Source organism: Ranitomeya imitator, chromosome 5, assembly GCF_032444005.1.
Source record: "Ranitomeya imitator isolate aRanImi1 chromosome 5, aRanImi1.pri, whole genome shotgun sequence".
NCBI classification, from domain to species: Eukaryota; Metazoa; Chordata; class Amphibia; order Anura; family Dendrobatidae; genus Ranitomeya; species Ranitomeya imitator.
The window spans coordinates 171726476-171748418 of NC_091286.1; the positions used below are offsets into that span (position 1 = coordinate 171726476).

At 44.2% G+C, this 21943-nt stretch overlaps 1 protein-coding gene across 4 annotated transcripts in view; it reads left to right on the forward strand.

Moving 5' to 3' along the window:
* Positions 1-21943, forward strand: part of PHF10 (PHD finger protein 10) — a 307704-nt gene that overhangs the window by 283059 nt on the left and 2702 nt on the right. For all 4 annotated transcript variants that reach the window (XM_069769324.1, XM_069769323.1, XM_069769325.1 and 1 more), the window contains one exon: positions 10329-10517. In XM_069769324.1, coding sequence (XP_069625425.1) covers positions 10329-10517 — 189 coding nt within the window. The remainder of the gene's footprint in view (positions 1-10328; positions 10518-21943) is intronic.

Genomic DNA, 21943 nt, shown 5'->3' on the forward strand with positions numbered 1-21943 from the left:
AGTCTCTTCCTCAGAGCTGCTCCCACCACCTTCCTGTACCTCACGCCATGATGGGTCAAGGACCTCATCATCTACGCTAACCTCTTCCACCAAGTGCTTCTCCTGGGTAGTCTCGGCAGCAGAGTACACACCAGAAATTGGCACCTGAGTCTCATCATCAGATGCGTACTGAGGTGTAAAGACCGGAGGCACTGTCCCACCTGCCTCTTCAGATTCAGAGAGACAAAGCTGTTGGGCATCACTGCATACTGCCTCTTCACATTCTAGAATGCTGCTTGGCTGGCCCCTTATTTCCAAGCCAAGAGATTCAGAATAGAAGTAGAGATGGCTCCTGTACTGGGCTCTGACTGCCTGGGCAATTTGGCAGGTGGTGAAGAGACAGATGGTTGCTCTTCAGTCCTCTGTGCCTGAGAGGATGTGGCACTAATTGAAGTCGATGCGTTAGCTGCCATCCATCCGACAACGGCTTCAATTTGTTCGTCCCGCAGCAGCGGGGTACGGCGAGCTCCTACAAAGCTGCGCATGAAGGTCTGTTCCCTGCTAAAACTGGGGGATGATGCCCGCAGCAGGCACAGAATCCCCACGTTCTCTCCCTGCTCCACGACCACGTGCCTTATTCCCTGCCTTCTTCATCTTGGTAGACTGATAAAGATAGGCAGAAAAGTACTAAGGGCTTAGTGTGCTTATTCCTGAACAGCTGCTAACAGGTATAAGAAACACTAATTTTATAAAGTGTGGACTACACTTTAATATGAGCTAATGTGGCCTACACAACTGTAAAGTGGTGTGTTTGGTGAACTTTATTATTTTTTTTTTTTTGCAGAACAGACACTACAGAATGAGCTGCACTCAGACAGACCGTGCAGACAGCCGTGAACGGCGCTGCAAGGCCAAAACAGGCTCCTCTATGTAATCCTATATAGTGTTTTTCCACAATCTAGCTGGATACGGAGGGAAAGCCACTAATAGGATAAATTTGAAAAAATGTGCAGCAGGCTGCACTAATTGACAAACGGACAATGGAACGGTATGAGGCAGTGACGCACCCTGAGCTGACTACAACCGGCTGTGGCAGTAGAACAGACTACAGAGCGAGCTGCACTCACAGACAGACCGTGCAGACAGCCGTGAATGGCGCTGCAAGGCCAAAACAAGCTCCTTTATGTAATCCTATATAGTGTTTTTCCACAATCTAGCAGGATACGGAGGGAAAGCCACTAATAGGATAAATTTGAAAAAATGTGCAGCAGGCTGCACTAATTGCAAAAAAGGACAATGGATTGAGCAGTATGAGGCAGTGACGCACCCTGAGCTGACCACGACCGGCTGTGGCTGTAGACAGACTACATAGTGAGCTGCACTCACACACCGAGACCTTGCAGACAGCTGTGTACAGCGCTGCAAGGCAAAAGCAAGGTTCTCACACAGCGGTTGCTAAATTAGCCTGGGTAAAGTACAATGAAGCAAATCGCTATCTCAAAACTGGCCCTCAGTCAGAACATAGTGTCCTGTCCCTAACTGAATTCACAGCAGAGTGAACCCAAAATGGCGGCGGCGACTTTTATAGGGCATCGTGACATCATTTCAGCAGCAAATCACAGCCATGCCAGTAGTTACATGCCCACCATGCAGAACAGGATGTGCCCACACTTGTAATCATTCCTCATTGGCTGAATTAAATAAAACCGGGACTTGGCATTATGGGAACATCCGATTCCGGTATCCAATCTACTAAAAGTATCGGAACTCGGTATCGGAATTCCGATACCGCGAATATCGGCCGATACCAGATACTTGCGGTATCAGAATGCTCAACACTAGTAATCACATTAGGGCGCTCAGCATCAAGGAAAATACCAACTGTAGGAAACATAATTTTTGGACTTGCTCTTTCACCCCCAAGCCTGTTTTCAATTTCCCAACCTGGCCAAGTTTTAAAAACTGCACCCTTAAAAATGCTCAAAACCACATTCAGGAGTTAAAGCAATGTGGAAGGAAAAATCGAATATTTACATTTTTCCCCCCAAAATGTTGCTTTAGCCCCAGATTTTTCATTTTCACAAGGATAACAGGAGAAAATGGACTGTACAATTTGTTGTACAATTTCTCCTAAATACTCATATACCCCATATGTGGTGTAAAACTATTTGGGCACACTTTTGACTCTAATAGCGGATGATATGTCACATTTAAAGAGCCCCTGACATGCGAAAAACGCAAACACCCACAAGCAGGGCCGGTTTTAGGCAAAGTGGGGCCCTAGACAAAGTTTAAAATGGGGCCCCAAATGCTAACATATTGCACATCACACAGAAGCATTTCGGTTGTATTTACATATGCTGAGTTCAGGCCGCTAAATAAGTGTCATCGACAATATTGAAATTGTTCAATTCTTGTTTCCCGTCCTCTTTCCACCCTCTGAGAAAGAATGATGGGGACAGAATGATCACTAACAGATCACCATACAGTATCATATTATCAGTAGCACATCTACAGTTTACATTGGCGATGTGCTGATTAGAAAAATTATTTTTGTTCCGGCATAAACATTCCAATCACTCAATGAATATTCAGCATTTTGTTTGTTTAGTATAATACACCCCATAGTCCTCCATATATTATAATATGCACAACAGTCCTCAAAATTGTAAAATGCACACCACATAGTCCTCCATATAATATAATATGCCCCATAGTCCTCCATATAGTATAATATGCTCCTCAGTCCTCCATATAGTGTTATACACTTCCCATAGTCCTCCATATAGTATAATACACTCCTCATACACTTCTCATAGTCCTCCATATATTAAAATACACTGCTCAGTCCTCCACATAGTATAATACACTCATAGTGCTCCATATAGTATAATGCACCGCCATAGTCTTCCATGTAGTACAATACACTTTCCATAGTATAATGCACCCCATAGTTCTTCATATAGTATAATGTATTCCCCATAGTACTCGATACAGTATAATGCAGCCCACATATAGTATAATGCAGCCACCCCACCGAGTATAATGTAACCCCATAGAATATAATGCAACCCCCCTCATATAGTATAATGTAGCCCCCTCATGGAGCATGATACAATCACCCCTCATTATATAAATACAATACAGACCCCCCATAGAATATAATGTAGCCCCGAATAGATTATAATACAGCCCACCTCTCCATAGAATATAATGTAGCCCATCAAAGAATATGATGCAATCCTCCCTCTTAAAATCTAATACTACCCCCATAGAATATAGCGTAGCCCTTCATAGAATATAATACAGCCCACCTCCCCATAGTATATAACACAGCCTCCCCCATAGAATATAATACAGCCCCATAGTATATAGCTCAGCCCGCGTGGTATATAACACAACCCGCATAGTATATAGCACATCCCGCGTAGTATATAGCACAGCCCACATTTCTCCCCCAACTCCACCACCCGACCCCACCCACCCCCCGAGAATGGTCCCACAGTCCAGTACTCTCTGTTCTAGTTAAAAAACAAAACAAAAACACAATCCTCACCTCGTGCCCGCGCTGCTCCCTGATCCTGACTCAGTGGTTGCACTGCCTGGCGCACTGTGAGTGAGCGATGATGTCATTGCGCACCCACTGTGTCAGAGGCAGAGCGTCAGCTGACGGTCTCTCCTCCATCATTGCTTTTAACTGTACTGGCAGACACTGGTATAGTTCAATGCAGCGGCAGGGGAGTCTGCGCTGGTGGCAGGCGGGCCCCCCTGCCTCACAGGGGCCCCATTGTGGCTGCGTGATGTGCCACTAGCTGGGGGTGCGGGGGCCCTAGGCAGCTGTCTGGTCTGCCTGCCCCAACGTTGGCCCTGCCCACAAGTGACCCTATTATGGAAACTAACGCTTGAGGAATTCATCTAGGAGGGTGTATTGAGCATCAGGCAATTCACAGAATAGTATAACATTGGCCAGAGTGAATGGAAAATTACCATAGTTTCCACTAAAATGTTGATTTGATCTCACGTTTTCAATTTTCAAAAGGGATAACAGGAGAAATGAACAGTACTATTTGATACGCAATTTTTCCTGAGTACTGATGTGGTGAAAAACTACTTTTGAGTCAGAGTGCATAACTTGGATGGGAAGATGCGCTATATTGGAGTTCAAATTTTGCTGGAGTTGTTTGAGAGTGCCATGTCACATTGTGCCGTGTCACATTGGCAGAATCTCTCTAAAAGTGACCCCATTTTCCAAACTACACCCCTAACCCCACCCTCCCCCATAAATCCATCTAGGGGTGCAGTGAGCATTTTCACACCATGTGCCTCACAGAATGTTAGACAATTGAGCAATGAAGAAAGAATAATTACATTTTTATCACTAAAATGTTTTTGGCCCAAGTTTTTAATTTGTATAAAGGCTAATGGGAAAAAGTGGACCTCACAGTTTGTTGTGCAATTTCTACTGAGTGCATTAATAGCCTACATCAGGGATGCACAACTCCAGTCCTCAAGTGCCACCAGCAGTACATGTTTTCAGGATTTCCCTAGCACAAGGTCAGTTCCTTCATCATGACTTACTATGTCCGTCATGGATTAAAACTCACTGTGAGAAAACACAGTGACCATTCTGTGCCAACAGCTTTCACTGACAGTTGAGCGGCATGGCCTGTGATGCAGCGACCCATTTCAGCTGTCCCCGCTCTGATTGCTGCAGTTGGTCAGTGACAGCATGTGGGAGCTCGGAACAGTTGACATGAGCTCCTGGAGCAACAGCAAGGGCCGGTACCTGCACCGCCCCTGGCTGATTTAAACCTTCAAATGCCACAATCTATGGTGATTGTGGCATGGGAAGGTTGTGAGTGGGCTCCCTCTCTCACTCCAACCAGCAGCCCTGCAACAAAATCACAAGGAGCTGATGTTTGTCATGGCAGCCAGAAGTCAAACATTGACCTGGTTCGCCCGGTACGATGGCCTGTTAGACCCAGCCATAGGCAGGACATAACAGGCGATCTGTCTCATAATGATGTAATCTCATAGGTCTCATACATTTCAGTGCTTGCAATGCATGAGACAAGTGATAGAGATGGCCTAACACCTGAATGTTGGGGTCCGGCTGAACAGTTACAAAACGTTTTGGTACCAGAACATTACCCGGACCCCATTCCCTTGAATGGGGTTCCGAACATCCAGTGTTTACCACGCTGTCATGTGCATGACAGCGCGGCAAACACCACTTCTGAGAGATGCGGTTCCCACACTGTCAAAAGACAGCAGGAGCGCTCAGCTGTGATCAGAGGTATAAAGTTTACGTCCAATCACTGGTGTCCGCTAATGGTACTACCGCTCCCATCATCAAACATCTGCTGCCGCTAATAACAGCGAATGCAGGAGCTGTGGTTGGGAGTATTCATCTGCCGCTCCTGTGCTGTAAATAAAAAAAAAAAAAAAAAAAAAAAAGCATGGGTTTCCCTGTATTTTTGATAACAAGCCAGGCAAAACTCACAGCTGGGGGCTGCAACCGTCAGCTTCAGCAAGGCTGGTTATTAAAAATAGAGTGGTCCCCATGCCTAATTTTTTTAAATTATTTAAATAAATAATGTAAAAAAAAAAAAGGCGTGGGGCCTCCCCCATTTTTGACAACCAGCCTAGCTAAAGCAGACACCTGGGGGCTGGTGTTCTCAGGCTGGTAAGGGGCCATGGATATTGTTCCCCCAGACGAAAAATAGCCCAGAGCCGCCAAGAAGAGACACATCTATTAGATGCGCCAATTCTGGCACTTTGCTCAGCTCTTCCGACTTGGCCTGTAGCGGTAGCAAGTGGCCAATATTTGTGGGGTTGATGTCACCTTTGTATTGTCAGGTGACATCAACCCCACGGCTTAGTAATGGAGAGGCGTCTATATGACACCTAACCATTACTAATCCTACATTTGTAGGGTAAATTAACAAACAGCAAGAATAAAGTCCTTTATTGGAAATAAATCAAAACTTTTACTTTATTTTTTAAAAATACCAAACACAGTTATACCTAATGCCTAGTCCACTGAAGCCCTCATTGTCCTGTGTTAAGACTAAAATAAAAAAAACATCAATATGCCATACATATGTCGTTCTTCCCCACGTCCTAATCCATGCCTGGGGGACAATTAGTTTTCAACCTGGACGGTGCAAAGATGTGACAGTCTAGGTTGAGAACCACTGGTGACTGAGTGGCTGCAAGAGCAGCATCGGTGACCGATGGTGATGTCATCGAGGGTAACCTCCGGTCTCAGATGTTCCATTCCCAGCCGGGCTGAAATGCTGTGACCTCGATGAGATCCCCACTAGTACCGTGAGAAAAACTCTCACGCTGCTAGCAGGGATCTCACCGAGGTCACCTCAGTTCAGCCCAGCTGAGAAAGAAACCTCAGTGACCATAGGTAACCTGTAAGGCCTCTTTTCACACTTCGTCTTTTTCCGTCACAATGCGTAATTTTGTGAAAAAAACGGATCCAGCAAATGTTTCTGTTGGGTGCCTTTTTTTCTTATAGACTTGTATTAGCGACGGATTGTGACTGATGGCCTTCCGTTTCATCCATCGTGTGCTGGATCCATCGTAAAATTGCTGTTCGTCGCGTGGAGACAACGCACATAGAAACTTTTTTGTGGACGTCAGAAAATCGCTCAGCGACAGTGACTGTCAAAAGCAGGAATCCAGCGACGGATGCCATCTTTTGAAACTGAACATGCGCGGAAGAATTTCCAGTCAGGGAAATTCTCTCTCGCGCTCTCTTTTTACTATTGATGCGGCCTATGCAGCATCAATAGTAAAAAGATATAATGTTAAAAATGATAAAAAATATAAAAAATCGTGATATTCTTACCTTCCGGCGTCCCCTGCAGCCTTCCTTGCTTGGCGTAGTTTGTGGTACCACGTAACTTTGGCAGAACCTTTAAGGTGTCAGGACAACAGTAACCCCGATAAGTGACCCCATTTTACAAATTACACCTCTTAATCAAATCATTGAGGGGAGTAATGAGCAATTGATACCACATGTTTTTTCACAACATTTTTTACCATTGAGTGGTGAAGAAAAAAAAAAAACATTTTTACCACAACAATGTTGTCTACTCCCAGATTTTACATTCTCACGAGGGAAGATTAATGGACAAGAATGACCATATAATTTATTACACAATTTCTCGTGAATAAACGTGGGAAGGAGCACTTAAAGATTTGGCCACCTAAGGATGCACCGAGCCCCTCTGCTTGGTTTGAAAAGAAATTATTTTTTATTTGGCGTCCCTTCACTCCGGTCACTCCTTGGAGCATTTTTAAGTGTGCCTGTACATTGATGCATTTTTTGTGACTTTTTGTGCCTAAAGTTGCAAAAACAGTGTAAGACAAGAAAAAAGTTAATTTTTGGCTGCACCAAATTACAGTGCGCCGTTTTGATTAATTTGTTGCCAAAAAAACAAATTTAAATTTGAAAAAATGCAAATGATGAATTTAGGCCCTTGTATTGTTTTACTGCAAATTTCTGTGGTATTAATGGGTTTCACCTTTGCTTGCCCCTAATCTGCAGTTAATGTGTGTGGTTCTTTCCACATAGGGGTTCTTGTTGTGCAGCAACACACTCTACACTCTACCCAAGATGGTGCACCATCACATTATGGGTGTCAGGTCTGAGCATTCCTACATGAACAGCTTCCTTGAAAGTGGATTGGTTGTCGTGGGCTAGTTGAATGGCCACCAAGATCTCCCGATCTGAACCCCTTAGACTTTTATCTTTGGGGTCATCTGAAAGCAATTGTTTATGCTGTGAAGATACGAGATGTGCAACATCTGAAACTGATACTGCAAGCCTGTGCTAGCATTTCTTCTGCGGTGTTGCTATCAGTGTGTGAAGAGTGGGAGAAGAGGGTTGCATTGACAATCCAAGACAATGGGCAGCACTTTGAACACATTTTATAAGTGGTCATAAACTTGTAAATAACTCATGAAAGAATAAAGTTATGTTAAAACCAAGCACACCATTCTTTTTTGTGTGTGAAATTCTCAATAAGTTTGTCACATGACCCTCTTCTCATTGAAAAAAATAAAGTTCGATCCAAAATGGCCGAATTCAAAATGGCCGCCATGGTCACCACCCATCTTGTAAAGTTTTCCCCCTCCCTTATATCTTAATGTGCCACAAACAGGAAGTTGATATCACCAACCATTCCCATTTTATTTAGGTGTATCCATATACAGTGCATTGCGAAAGTATTCAGCTCCCTGGAACTTTTCAACCTTTTCCCACATGTCATGCTTCAAACATAAAGATACCAAATATAAATTTTTGGTGAAGAATCAACAACAAATGGAACACAATTGTGAAGTTAAATGACATTTATTGGTTATTTTAAATTTTTGTGGAAAATGAGAAACTGAACAGTGGGGCATGCCATATTATTAGGCCCCTTTTTAACTTAACTTTGTTGCGCCACCTTTTGCTGTGATTACAGCTGCAAGTCGCTTGGGGTATGTCTCTCTGTTTTGTGTAGCGAGAGACAAATTCTTGCCCATTCTTCCTTGGCAATCAGCTCAAGCTAAGTGAGGTTTGATGGAGATCGTTTGTGAACAGCAGTTTTCAGCTCTTTCCACAGATTATCGATTGGATTGAGGTCTGGACTTTGACTTGGCCATTCTAACACCTGAATACATTTATTTGTGAACCATTCCATTGTAGATTTTGCTTTGTTTGGGATCATTCTTGTTGGAAGACAAATCTCCGTCTCAGGTCTAATGCAGACTCCAACAGGTTTTCTTCAAGAATCGTCCTGTATTTGGCTCTATCCATCTTCCCATCAATTTTAACTATCTTCCCTGTCCCTGGTGAAGAAAAGCAGGCCCAAACCATGATGCTGACACCACGTTTGACAGTGGGGATGGTGTGTTCAGGGGGATGAGCTATGTTGCCTTTACGCCAAACATATTGTTTGGCATTGTTGCAAAAAGTTTGATTCTGGTTTCATCTGACCAGGGCAGCGTCTTCCACATGATTGGTGTGTCTCCCAGGTGGCTTGTTACAAACTTTAAACGACACTTTTTATGGATATCTTTGAGAAATGGCTTTCTTCATGCCACTCTTCCATAAAGGCCAGATTTGTGCAGTGTACGACTGATTGTTGTCCTATGGACAGACTGTCCCACCTCGGCTGTAGATCTCTGCAGTTCATCCAGAGTGATCATGGGCCTCTTTGCTGCATCTCTGATCAGTCTTTTCCTTGTTTAAGATGAAAGTTTAGAGGAACTGCCGGGTCTTGGTAGATTTGCAGTGGTATGATACTCCTTCCATTTCAATATGATCGCTTACACAGTGCTCTTTGGGATGTTTAAAGTTTTGGAAATCATTTTGTATCCAAATCCGGCATTAAACTTCTTTACAACAGTATCACGGACCTGCCTGTTGTGTTCCTTTGTCTTCGTGATGCTCTCTGTGCTTCAAACAGAACCCTGAGATTATCACAAAGCAGGTGCATTTAGGCTATGTGCACATGTTGCCTTTTTTTGTGCGGTTCCGCAGCGTTTTTTGTGCGTTTATGCTGCGGTTTTCTTGCGGATTTGCTGCGTTTTTTATCCCTGCGGTTTTCTATAATGGAATGGGTGCAAAAACGCTGCAGATTCACAAAAAAAGTAGTGACATGCTACTTCTTTTAATCTGCAGCGTTTCCACAGCGGATTTTCCGCAAAGTGTACACAGTATTTTTTTTCTCATTGATTTACACTGTACTGTAAATCAATTGCGGATCTGCAGCATTTCTGCACTGCAAAAAACGCTGCGGATCCGCAGAGAATCCGCAACGTGTGCACATACCCTAATATGGATACTTGATTACACACAGGTGGATTATATTTATCATCATTAGGCTTTTAGGACAAAATTGGATCATTCGGAGATCCACAATGAACTTCTGGAGTGAGTTTGCTGCACTGAAAGTAAAGGGGCCGAATAATATTGCACGCCCCACTTTTCAGTTTTGGTATTTCCACAAAATTTTAAAATAAAATTTCGTTCAACTTCACAATTGTGTTCCACTTGTTGTTGATTCTTCACCCAAAATTTACATTTGGTATCTTTATCTTTGAAGCATGATGTGTGGGAAAAGGTTGAAAGGTTCTAGGAAGCCGAATACTTTTGCAAGGCACTGTAAATGGCCCACCCTGTAGAAAGGAGTGTTAATGGGGGTTGCCTTTTATCTCTGTTTTTGGATGCATAAGAATTTTTTAGGTTTTTTTTTTTTTTTTTGGGGGGGGGGGGGGGTTTCCAAAATAAGTTTTTGTGCTATATAGGTGGCTAATGCTAAGTTGTGGTTTTCTTCTCATAGGTCATCCTTCATGCTTGGATATGTCACCCGACCTGGTTGCTGTAATAAAGAAATATCCTTGGCAATGTATGGAGTGTAAAACATGTATTATATGTGGACAGCCTCACCATGAAGAGGAAATGATGTTCTGTGACCACTGTGACCGTGGCTACCATACTTTTTGTGTTGGTCTTGGTGCTCTTCCCTCAGGTATGTTTCTTTTTGTATTTTATATTTAACCCCTTTCTGTCATTGGACGTACTATTCCGTCCATGTGGGGTGGGCCTTACTTCCCAAGGACGGAATAGTACGTCCAGCGCGAACGGCCGCGCTCACGGGGGGAGCGCGGCCGGGTGTCAGCTGCCTATCGCAGCTGACATCCGGCACTATGTGCCAGGAGCGGTCACAGACCGTCCCCAGCACATTAACCCCTGGCACACCGCAATCAAACATGATCGCGGTGTGCCGGCGGTATAGGGAAGCATCGCGCAGGGAGGGGGCTTCCCTGAGACCCCCGCAGCAACGCGATGTGATTGCGTTGCCCTGAGGGTCTCCTACCTCCTTCCTCGCTGCAGGCCCCGGATCCAAGATGGCTGCGGCATCCGGGTCCTGCAGGGAGGGAGGTGGCTTACCAAGTGCCTGCTCAGAGCAGGCGCTTAGTAAGCCTGCAGTGCTCTAAGTCAGATCGCTGATCTGACAGAGTGCTGTGCAATCTGTCAGATCAACGATCTGTGATGTCCCCCCATGGGACAAAGTAAAAAAGTTATAAAAAAAATTTCCACGTGTAAAAAAATAAATAAATAAAAATAATACCTAAATAAAGAAAAAAAAATATTATTCCCATAAAAAAATTTCTTTATCTAAATAAAAAAACAAAAAACAAAAGTACACATATTTAGTATTGCCTCATCCGTAACGACCCAACCTATAAAACTGTCCCACTAGTTAACCACTTCAGTAAACACCGTAAAAAAAGAGGTAAAAAACAATTATACCGCTAAACAAAAAGTGGAATAACACGCGATCAAAAAGACAGATATAAATAACCATGGTACCGCTGAAAACATCATCTTGTCCCGCAAAAAACGCGCTGCCATACAGCATCATCAGCAAAAAAATAAAAAAGTTATAGTCCTCAGAATAAAGCGATGCAAAAATAATTTTTTTTTTCTATAAAATAAAGCGCCAAAACATAAAAAAATGATATAAATGAGGTATCGCTGTAATCGTACTGACCCGAAGAATAAAACTGCTTTATCAGTTTTACCAAACGCGGAACGGTATAAACGCCTCCCCCAAAAGAAATTCATGAATAGCTGGTTTTTGGTCATTCTGCCTCACAATAATCGGAATAAAAAGCGATCAAAAAATGTCACGTGCCCGAAAATGTTACCAATAAAAACGTCAACTCGTCCCGCAAAAAACAAGACCTCACATGACTCTGTGGACTCAAATATGAAAAAATTATAGCTCTCAAAATGTGGTAACGCTAAAAATATTTTTTGCAATAAAAAGCGTCTTTCAGTGTGTGACGGCTGCCAATCATAAAAATCCGCTAAAAAAACCCGCTATAAAAGTAAATCAAACCCCCCCTTCATCACCCCCCTAGTTAGGGAAAAATTAAAAAATTAAAAACATTTATTTATTTCCATTTTCCCATTAGGGTTAGGGCTAGGGTTAGGGTTGGAGCTAGGGTTAAGGCTACAGTTAGGGTTGGGGCTAAAGTTAGGGTTTGGATTACATTTACGGTTGGGATTAGGGTTAGGAGTGTGTCTGGGTTAGAGGTGTGATTAGGGTTAGGGGTGTGTTTGGATTAGGGTTTCAGTTAAAATTGGGGGGTTTCCACTGTTTAGACACATCAGGGGCTCTCCAAACGCGACTTGGCGTCCGATCTCAATTCCAGCCAATTCTGCGTTGAAAAAGTAAAACCGTGCTCCTTCCCTTCCGAGCTCTCCCGTGTGCCCAAACAGGGGTTTACCCCAACATATGGGGTATCAGCGTACTCAGGACAAATTGAAGAACAACTTTTGGGGTCCAATTTTTCTTGTTACCCTTGGGAAAATACAAAACTGGGGGCTAAAAAATAATTTTTGTGGAAAAACAAATTTTTTATTTTCACGGCTCTGCGTTATAAACTGTAGTGAAACACTTGGGGGTTCAAAGCTCTCACAACACATCTAGATAAGCTCCTTGGGTGGTCTAGTTTCCAATATGGGGTCACTTGTGGGGGGTTTCTACTGTTTAGGTACATTAGGGGCTCTGCAAACACAATGTGACCATATAATGAGAAGAAAAATGATGCAGCACTCACCCTTGCGCTTCTTCCAAGTGTGCTCTTTATTCAGCAAAACATACTATGCATAGTATGAACCGGCATACGCAGTGATCTGTGAGGGAGCGGGAGTGAGGAGAGACCGGACGACGGCCGTTTCGCGCTACGGCGCTTCTACGGGTTTCGCGCTACGGCCGTTTCGCGCTACGGCGCTTCTACGGGTTTCCTTCTGAAACAGATCGTTTAAGCGAATCTCCAATTGCGCTATAGTGAAGCTCTGTGCCGATCATCTTTCTGTTTCTTGGTATAACGAAGTTGTTCAAACACAATGTGACGCCTGCAGACCATTCCATCTAAGTCTGCATTCCAAATGGCGCTCCTTCCCTTCCGAGCCCTCCCATATGCCCAAACGGTGGTTCCCCCCCACATATGGGGTATCAGCGCACTCAGGACAAATTGGACAACAACTTTTGGGGTCCAATTTCTCCTGTTACCCTCGGGAAATACAAAACTGGGCGCTAAAAAATAATTTTTGTGGGAAAAAATTTTTGTTTTATTTTTACGGCTCTGCATTATAAACTTCTGTGAAGCACTTGGTGGGTCAAAGTGCTCACCACACCTCTAGATAAGTTCCTTAGGGGATCTTCTTTCCAAAATAGTGTCACTTGTGGGGGGTTTCAATGTTAGGCACATCAGTGGCTCTCCAAACGCAACATGGCGTCCCATCTCAATTCCAGTCAATATTGCATTGAAAATTCAAATGGCGCTCCTTCGCTTCCGAGCCCTGTCATGCGCCCAAACAGTGGTTTACCCCCACATATGGGGTATCTGCGTACTCAGGACAAATTGTAAAACAACTTTTGGGGTCCATTTTCTCCTGTTACCCTTGGTAAAATAAAACAAATTGGAACTGAAGTAACTTTTTTGTGAAAAAAAGTTAAATGTTCATTTTTATTTAAAGGGCCACTGTCACCCCACTCCAGCCGTTATAAACTAAGAGCCACCTTGTGCAGCAGTAATGCTGCATTCTAACAAGGTGGCTCTTTTAGTTTTAGGTTCAAGTATACCCCAAATAAAGCGTTTTTATACTTAGCCACAATTCCTGTCTCTAGCCAGGGATGCGGGTCCTCACTCCCCAGCTCTAACCGCTCTTCTGCCGTCACTCCAATCTTCCTGCGCTTTTGGCACCGCCCCCTCAGCGCTGTGTACGTTTCAAAACCGGCGCCTGCGCAGTGTACTGCGCCTGCGCAGTGTACTGCGCCGACGCAGTAAGCTCTGGCCGTCTGACGTCCCAGCCAGGCTTGCAGACGCTTTATTTGGGGTATACTTGAACCTGAAACTAAAAGAGCCACCTTGTTAGAATGCAGCATTTCTGCTGCACAAGGTGGCTCTTTTAGTTTATAACGGCTGGAGGGGGGTGACAGTGTCAGATTTTCTCTGTGGTCTCAGTTGCCGGGGGTTGCCGAGACCCCAGAGAACATGATTTGATCGCCGGTAATTAACAGTTTACCGGTGGCCGCAAAAAAAGCGATTTCCCATTTAATTTCTCTGTCCTCCGATGTGATTGCACCTCAGAGGACAAAGAAATGGGGTCCCCGATCTCCCCCCCCCCCCCCAATACTTACCTGTGTCCCCCAGTGCTCCTTGTGGCTCCCGATGGGTGCCGCCATCTTCCAGGAAAAAAATGGCAGGCGCAGTGTGCCCGCCGGCATCCGGCAGATATTTGGGGTCTCAGCTGCCGGGAGTAGCCGAGACTCCAAAGAACATGATCGGGGTCGGTTTTTACCGACCCAGTTTTGCGATCGCCAGTAATTAACCATTTACCGGCGACCTCTGATTTGATCGCACATCAGAAGTCAGAGAAATAGGGGGATTGGGGACCCTGTTATTCTTACCGGTGTCCCTGGGTCCTCCTGCGTTCCCTCCTGGCCGCCGGCTTCTTTCTCCTGTAAGAAAACGGCAGGCGCAGTGCTCCCGCCGTGATCTGTCGGCCGGCAGAGGGAGATTCTTCTTTGGTCGCTGTGAGATCCTATCATAGTGATCAAAATAGAAAAAAATAAATAACCTCCCCTTTATTTCCATTTTCCTATTAGGATTAGGGTTGGGGCTAAAGTTAGAGTTGGGATTAGGGTTAGTATTAGGGTTAGGTTTGGGATTACAGTTAAAGTTGGGGTTGGTATTAGGGTTAGGAGTGTATTGGGATTAGGGTTGAGATTATGATTAGGGGTGTAGTGGGCTTAGGGTTTTGATTTGGGTTGGGATTAATGTTAGGGGTGTTTTGGGGTTATGGTTGTGATTAGGGTTATGGATCGGGTTGGGATTAGGGTTAGGGGTGTGTTGGGGTTAGGGTTGGAGTTAGAATTGGGAGGTTTCCACTGTTTAGGTACATCAGGGGGTCTCCAAACGCGACAGCCAATTTTGCGTTCAAAAATTCAAATGGTGCTCCCTCCCTACTGAGCTCTGCCATGCGCCCAAACTGGTTTACCCCCACATATGGGGCTTTAGCATACTCAGGACTAATTGGACAACAACTTTTGGGGTCCATTTTTTCCTGTTACCCTTGCGAAAATAAAAAAAATTGGGGGCTAAAAAATCATTTTGAGGAAAAAATGATTTTTTATTTTCACGGCTCTGCGTCAAACTTCCGTGAAGCACTTGGGCGTTCAAAATGCTCAGCACATATCTAGGTAAGTTCCTTGGGGGGTCTAGTTTCCAAAATGTAGTCACTTGTGCGGGGTTTCTTCTGTTTAGGTTCATCAGGGGCTCTGCAAACGCAACATAACACCCGCAGACCATTCTATCAAAGTCTGCATTCCAAAATGGCGCTCCTTCCCTTCCGAGCTCTCCCATGTGCCCACACAGTGGTCCCCCCACATATGGGGTATTGGCGTACTCCGGATAAGTTGCACAATAAATTTTGGGGTCCAATTTTTCCGGTTACACTTGTGAAAATACAAATTTGGGGACGAAAAGAACATTTTTGTAGAAAAAATGTGATTTTTTATTTTTTTTATTTTCACGGCTCTACGTTATAAACTTCTTTGAAGCACCTGGGGGTTTAAAGTGCTCACCACCATCTAGGCAAGTTCCTTAAAAGGTCTAGTTTCCAAGATGGTGTCACTTGTGGGGGGTTTCCACTGTTTAGGCACATCAGGGGCTCTCCAAACACGACATGGCGTCCGATCTCAATTCCAGCCAATTCTGCATTGAAAAAGTCAAACTGTGGTCCTTCTCTTCCAAGCCCTGCTGTGCGCCCAAACAGTGGTTTGCCCCCACATATGGGGTATCGGCGTATTCAGGAGAAATTGCACACAAAATTTATGGTTCATTTTCTCTTTTTACACTTATGAAAATAAAATAAATCGGTTCTGAAGTAAAATGTTTGCAAACAAAAGTTAAATGTTCATTTCCAGGTCATCCACCTGACAGCACCACGGAGGTCATCCTTCTTATCCATAGTGTGACAGGAAACCACAAGAGTACAAAAGGACCCTCCCCCTACCACCCATTAGTGTTTTTTCTGTCCCACTGTGGATAAGAACGACGAGTGTAACGCCGGCAGGCTCCGTTCGGAGGGTGTGGATCGGAGGTTTCAGCCATTGTTACCCTTCCCACCTCAAGACCTCCGGATGCTGAAACCCGACACAGGGTCCCTCAGCTTACCCAGTGCAGCGCTGCTCCTGGGATAACCGGTCGCTTCCTCCTTAGGGGGGCTCTCGATTAGGCACACCGCCCGGGGTCTCCACTGTTTCATGTGGTCCCGGAGTGAAGTCTGGACAGCAGCGGCCATTACTGAGAACGCACTTCCAGGTTGCGGTCATCGGTGGGCGGGGCGACGTCTCCTCCGCACTACAGCTGTTTCCAGGGCATGTTGATGAGCGCGGCTGAAGCGCTCCAACGCTATGGATATAAGGTAAAGGGGATTTAGGGTGCGACGTCTCCGCTGAGTAGGGCGCATTCCGGGCATGGAGGATACCGCCAGATTGGAGACGGAGAGCCAAGTGCATGTGAGTACCCTGCGAAGGGATTATCACTTAATTCCCACCACCCACCCACCAGTGTGCAGCTTTCTAAGACAGAGTCACTTCTGTTTTATAGGGCACCTCTACTTCTACGGATAAAAAAAGAAGTTAAAAAGTCGGGGAAATATAGGAAGTGTCCTATTTGCTCTATAAGGTTGAAAGACTCATGGCAAAAAACCCTTTGTGAGACATATTATCAAAGAGGAGGTGCAGGCGTCAGTTTCTGGCCTTGTTGTTCCTCAGCCTACGCAGCCTGAAAGTCTATCTAGGAAAAGGATGAGAGATTCGGACTCCTCTTCTGAAGGAGCTTTGTCCGAGTCTGATCTGGAGGAGGATGAGTATAGAGATCCTCCAGAAAGAGGGAAGAGGTATTTATTCTCTTTTGTGGACACGGACGAGTTACTAGGTGCAGTAAGACGCACCATGCAGATTGAGGAACCTCCATTTTGTTCAGTTCAGGATGAAATGTTTTGGCAGGTTACGAACTCAGACCTCAAAAGTTTTCCCTGTGAACTCTCATATGCGTCTATGATTCTAGAAGAGTGGGAGGAGGTAGAGAAACGTCTGACTATTCCCAAAGACTTTAAACTTCGTCTTCCTTTTTATTCAGAAGAGGTTAAAGACTGGGAGGACATTCCCAAAATAGACATTCCTTTAGCCAGAGTGTCCAAGAGAACTGCCATTCCTTTTGAAGACTCTACTAACCTAAAGGAACCTATGGATAGGAAGGCAGATGGTCTCTTAAAAAGAACATGGGAGAGTTCAGGGGCTGTGATTCGTGCAAATATAGCGGCAACATAAGTGGCGCGATCTATGCACTTGTGGATAGATGATTTGGTAGATGAACTATCATCCAAAACCCCTAGAGAGACTATATTGAAATCCCTACCCCTTCTAAAAATGACAACAGATTTTCTTGCAGATGCCTCTGCAGAGTCAGTTATGTTCACGGCCAGGAGTCAATCCTTATCAAACACAGCCAGAAGAGCCATCTGGCTCAAAAACTGGTCGGGGGATATGTATTCTAAAAATAAGCTTTTCAGGTTCGACTTCGGGATACCACAGGAAATGATGCCACAGGAGTAGGGGGGCACCTAACCAGGTTCCTGGGTGGTTGGCATGACATTACCACAAGCCCGTGGGTCCTACAACTGATCTCTCAGGGATACAGAATAGAGTTCTCCTTGTCTCCCCCACAAAAGTTCCTAATATCCAGCTCCCACCTCGTCTCAACCTCTCCCATGTGGGTAGACATTCAGGATCTTGTAAAAACAGCTGCAATCATTCCAGTGCCTCCCCAAGAAATAGGACAAGGGTTTTATTTGAGTCTATTTTCCATAATAAAGCCCTCCGGAGAATCAAGGACAATCATAAATCTCAAACATCTAAACAAATGGGTAAAATACAAGTGATTCAAAATGGTCTATAAAATCCACGATTCCCCTCTAAGGGAAAGGAGTGGTAATGTGCACTCTAGATTTAAAGAGTGCATACTATCATGTCCCAATTTACCCAGGCCACCAGAAATATCTCAGGTTTGCAATAGAAAAAGAAGGCATGATCTTCCACTTTCAGTTTTGCTGCCTACCGTTCAGCCTAGCCTCAGCCCCAAGGGTCTTTACAAAAATTATGATAGAGGTAGTGGCCTACCTAAGGAATCAGGACATAATAGTTGTCCCTTATTTGGACGACTCCCTAGTAATAGCAGACATGGTAAATCAGCTCAGGACCGACTGTCAGTCTTTGATCTCCACACTGCAGAATTTTGGATGGATTGTAAATTGGTCAAAATCTGATCTAGATCTAAACAGAGAATAAAATTTCTCGGAGTCATACTAGACTCAAGTGTAAGAATGTCTTTTTTACCAGAAGGGAAATTATCCGGCATAATAAACAGAGTTCGTCAGTTCACGAAGAACAGAGTATCCATCAGGGAAGCCATGAAGGTCCTGGGGCTGATGACTGCCTGCATACCTTGCGTAAATTGGAGTCCATTTCACTGTCGACGTCTTCAGCAAGCGATTCTCGCTTCCTGGGACAGAAGACAGGGGTCATTGGACAAGGTGTTTCATCTGTCACCTTGAGTAAAGACCTCCTTACGCTGGTGGACAAATCCCAAAAATCTGCAAAAAGGAGTTGCTTGGATTCATTCGCCCGAAGTTGTAATTACCACGGACGCAAGCCAGCAAGGCTGGGGAGGACATATGCAGGAAAAGTATTACCAGGGTCTGTGGAGTCTGAAAGACAGCAGGGAGTCCTCGAATTACAGGGAGCTACTCGCAGTCTGGAAAGTTCTATCCTCTGCCCAGCCCTGGGTGAAAAACAAACATGTGAAAGTACTATCGGACAACACAACAGCAGTAGCTTTTCTTTGTCATCAAGGTGGTCCGAGACACTTGGCTCTGCAGGAGCTGGCAGAGCAAATCATCGAATGGGCAGAGAAGAGAGTACTCAGTTTCGGCAGTACATCTAGAAGGTACCAGAAACCAGATGGAGGACTTCCTAAGCAGGAAGACAGTCTTGTTGACCGAATGGGAATTAAACGACGAAGTATTCACAGACGTATGCCATCGTTGGGGAAATCCAGACATAGACCTCTTTGCAACCAGACAGAATGCAAAGGTCAACATCTTTTACTCACTGAACCCTCAAGAAAACCCGGCTGGGTTATATGCCTTTTCCCACTCATGGAGCAGAGGCCTGTTATACGCGTTCCCTCCTCTGGCGTTAGTACCGAAAATTCTCAAGAAAATTGTAGAAGACAAAGCCAGAGTTCTTCTTGTAGTACCGTTCTGGCCAAGGAGAAGTTGGTTCCCCTTATTAAAGATGTCAATGGAAAAACCCATTTTTCTTCCCCGGAGGAGAGACCTTCTTTATCAGGGACCTATTTTCCACCAGAATCTCTTCGATTGTCGGCCTGGATCCTGAACGCCAGGTTCTGAAAGCAAAAGGCTTGTCGGATGAAGTTATTTCCATACTACAAGCAAGTAAGAAGCCGGTAACTTCTTCCATCTATACTAAAATTTGGAAAAAATTCTGCAGCTATTGTGGAGAGGCGACTTTTAGTGTCTTCTACGACTCTACATTATTGTCCCATCCCTGGATAAGTCGGTTTTCCAGAGCGGTTGCGAGGTTAAAACCATTGATAAGTAAAACTGTCCCACCGTGGGACCTAAATTTAGTCCTTAAAGTACTGTGTAAACACCTGTATGATTTAGGGAGTGAACTAGATATTAGTAAATTGTCCCTAAAAACGGTTTTCCGTGTAGCCATCACTTCGGCGAAGAGACTGGGTGAGCTTCAGGCTCTTTCTATCCAGGATCCTTATTTCCAGGTCTTTAACGACAGGTTGGTTTTGAAACTTGATCCAGCCTTCCTCCCGAAAGTGATCTCAGAGTCAAATATGATTCTGGAGGTCATACTTCCTCTTTTTTCCAGTTGTCTAAAAATCAAAAAGAAACTTTCTACCATAACCTAGATGTTAGAGAAACAGTCCTTAAATATCTACAAGTGACTGGACCCTGGAGACAGGATAATCTTTTTGTTCAATTCAGAAGGTAGAAAAGCGTCTAAATCTACTATTGCAAGATGGATTAGATCCACAATTATTTCGGCCTATAAAGCTCAGGGAAAGAATCCCCCAGGCAGTATCAAAGCACATTCGTCTAGATCAATGGCAGCGGGGGAGGGGGAAAGCTTCAGCAGATCAAATTTGCAACGCCGCGTCCTGGTCTAATCTCAGTTCCTTTTCCAAATATTATAAACTAGATGTAATATCGACACAACTAGGGTTTAGCAGGAAGGTACTCCAGGCAGTAGTCCCACCCCAAGAACCAATCAACTTTGGTACTTCTCCATGGTGCTGTCAGGTGGATGACCTGGAAAACTGTAATTAGACCTACCGGTAATTGTATTTCCAGGAATCCATCCTAACAACACTATTAGTTTCCCTCCCTATGCTAAATCACTAAAAACTAATGTGATGTAACATTTGTATCTTGTTTTGTTATTTAACCCCTTCAAGTCGCGGCCCTTTTTCATTTTTGCGTTTTCATTTTTCACTTCCCTCCTTCCCAGAGCCATAACTTTTTTATTTTTCCGTCAATATGGTCATGTGAGGGCTTATTTTTTGCGGGACGAGTTGTACTTTTGAACGACACCATTGGTTTTACCGTGTCTTTTACTAAAAAACGGGAAAAAAATTCCAAGTGCGGTGAAATTGCAAAAAAAAAAGTGCAATCCCACACTTGTTGTTTGGCTTTTTTGCTAGGTAGGTTCATTAAATGGTAAAACTAACCTGCCATTGTGATTCTATAGGTCATCACGAGTTCATAGACATCTAGCATGTCTACGTTATTTTTTTATCCAAGTGGTGAAAAAAATTCAAAACTTTGCTTAAAAAAAAAAAAAAGTGCCATTTTCCGATACCCGAAGCGTCTCCATTTTTCGTGATCTGAGGTCGGGTGAGGGCTTATTTTTTGCGTGCCGAGCTGACGTTTTTAATGATACCATTTCGGTGCAGATGCGTTCTTTTGATCGCCCGTTATTGCATTTTAATGCAATGTCAGGGCGACCAAAAAACGTAATTCTGGCGTTTCGGATTTTTTTCTTGCTACGCTGTTTAGCGATCAGGTTATTGCTTTTTTTTTGATAGATCGGGCGATTCTGAACGTGGCGATACCAAATACGTGTAGGTTTTTTTTTTAATTGTTTTATTTAGGATGGGGCGAAAGGGGGGTGATTTAAACTTTTATATTTTTTATATTTTTTTCATATTTTTTAAAACATTTTTTTTTGCTTGTGCCATGCTTCAATAGCCTCCATAGGAGGCTATAAGCTGGCATAGCCTGATCGGCTCTGCTACATAGCAGCGATCATCAGATCGCTGCTATGTAGCTGAAATGCAGGTGTGCTGTGAGCGCCGACCACAGGGGGGCGCTCACAGCAGGCCTGCATCAGTAACCATAGAGGTCTTATGGACCTTTTGTACTCTCGTGGTTTCCTGTCCCACTATGGATAAGGACGACCTCCATGGTGCTGTCGGGATGGATTCCTGGAAATACAATCACCGGTAGGTCTAATTACCGTTTTTTTCCTTCCACATTGTTTCAGTTCCTGTGAAGCATGTAAAGGGTTAATAAACTTCTTGAATGTGGTTTTGAGCACCTTGAGGGGTGTAGTTTTTAGAATGGTGTCAAGTTTGGGTATTTTCTGTCATGTACACCTCTCAAAGTGACTTTAAATGTGAGATGGTCCCTAAAAAATGTGGTAATCAAACCCACTTTAAGAACATTTACAAGTGGGAGGGCTAGCTTCATAAGGGCTCACTCTTTTGATGAGTC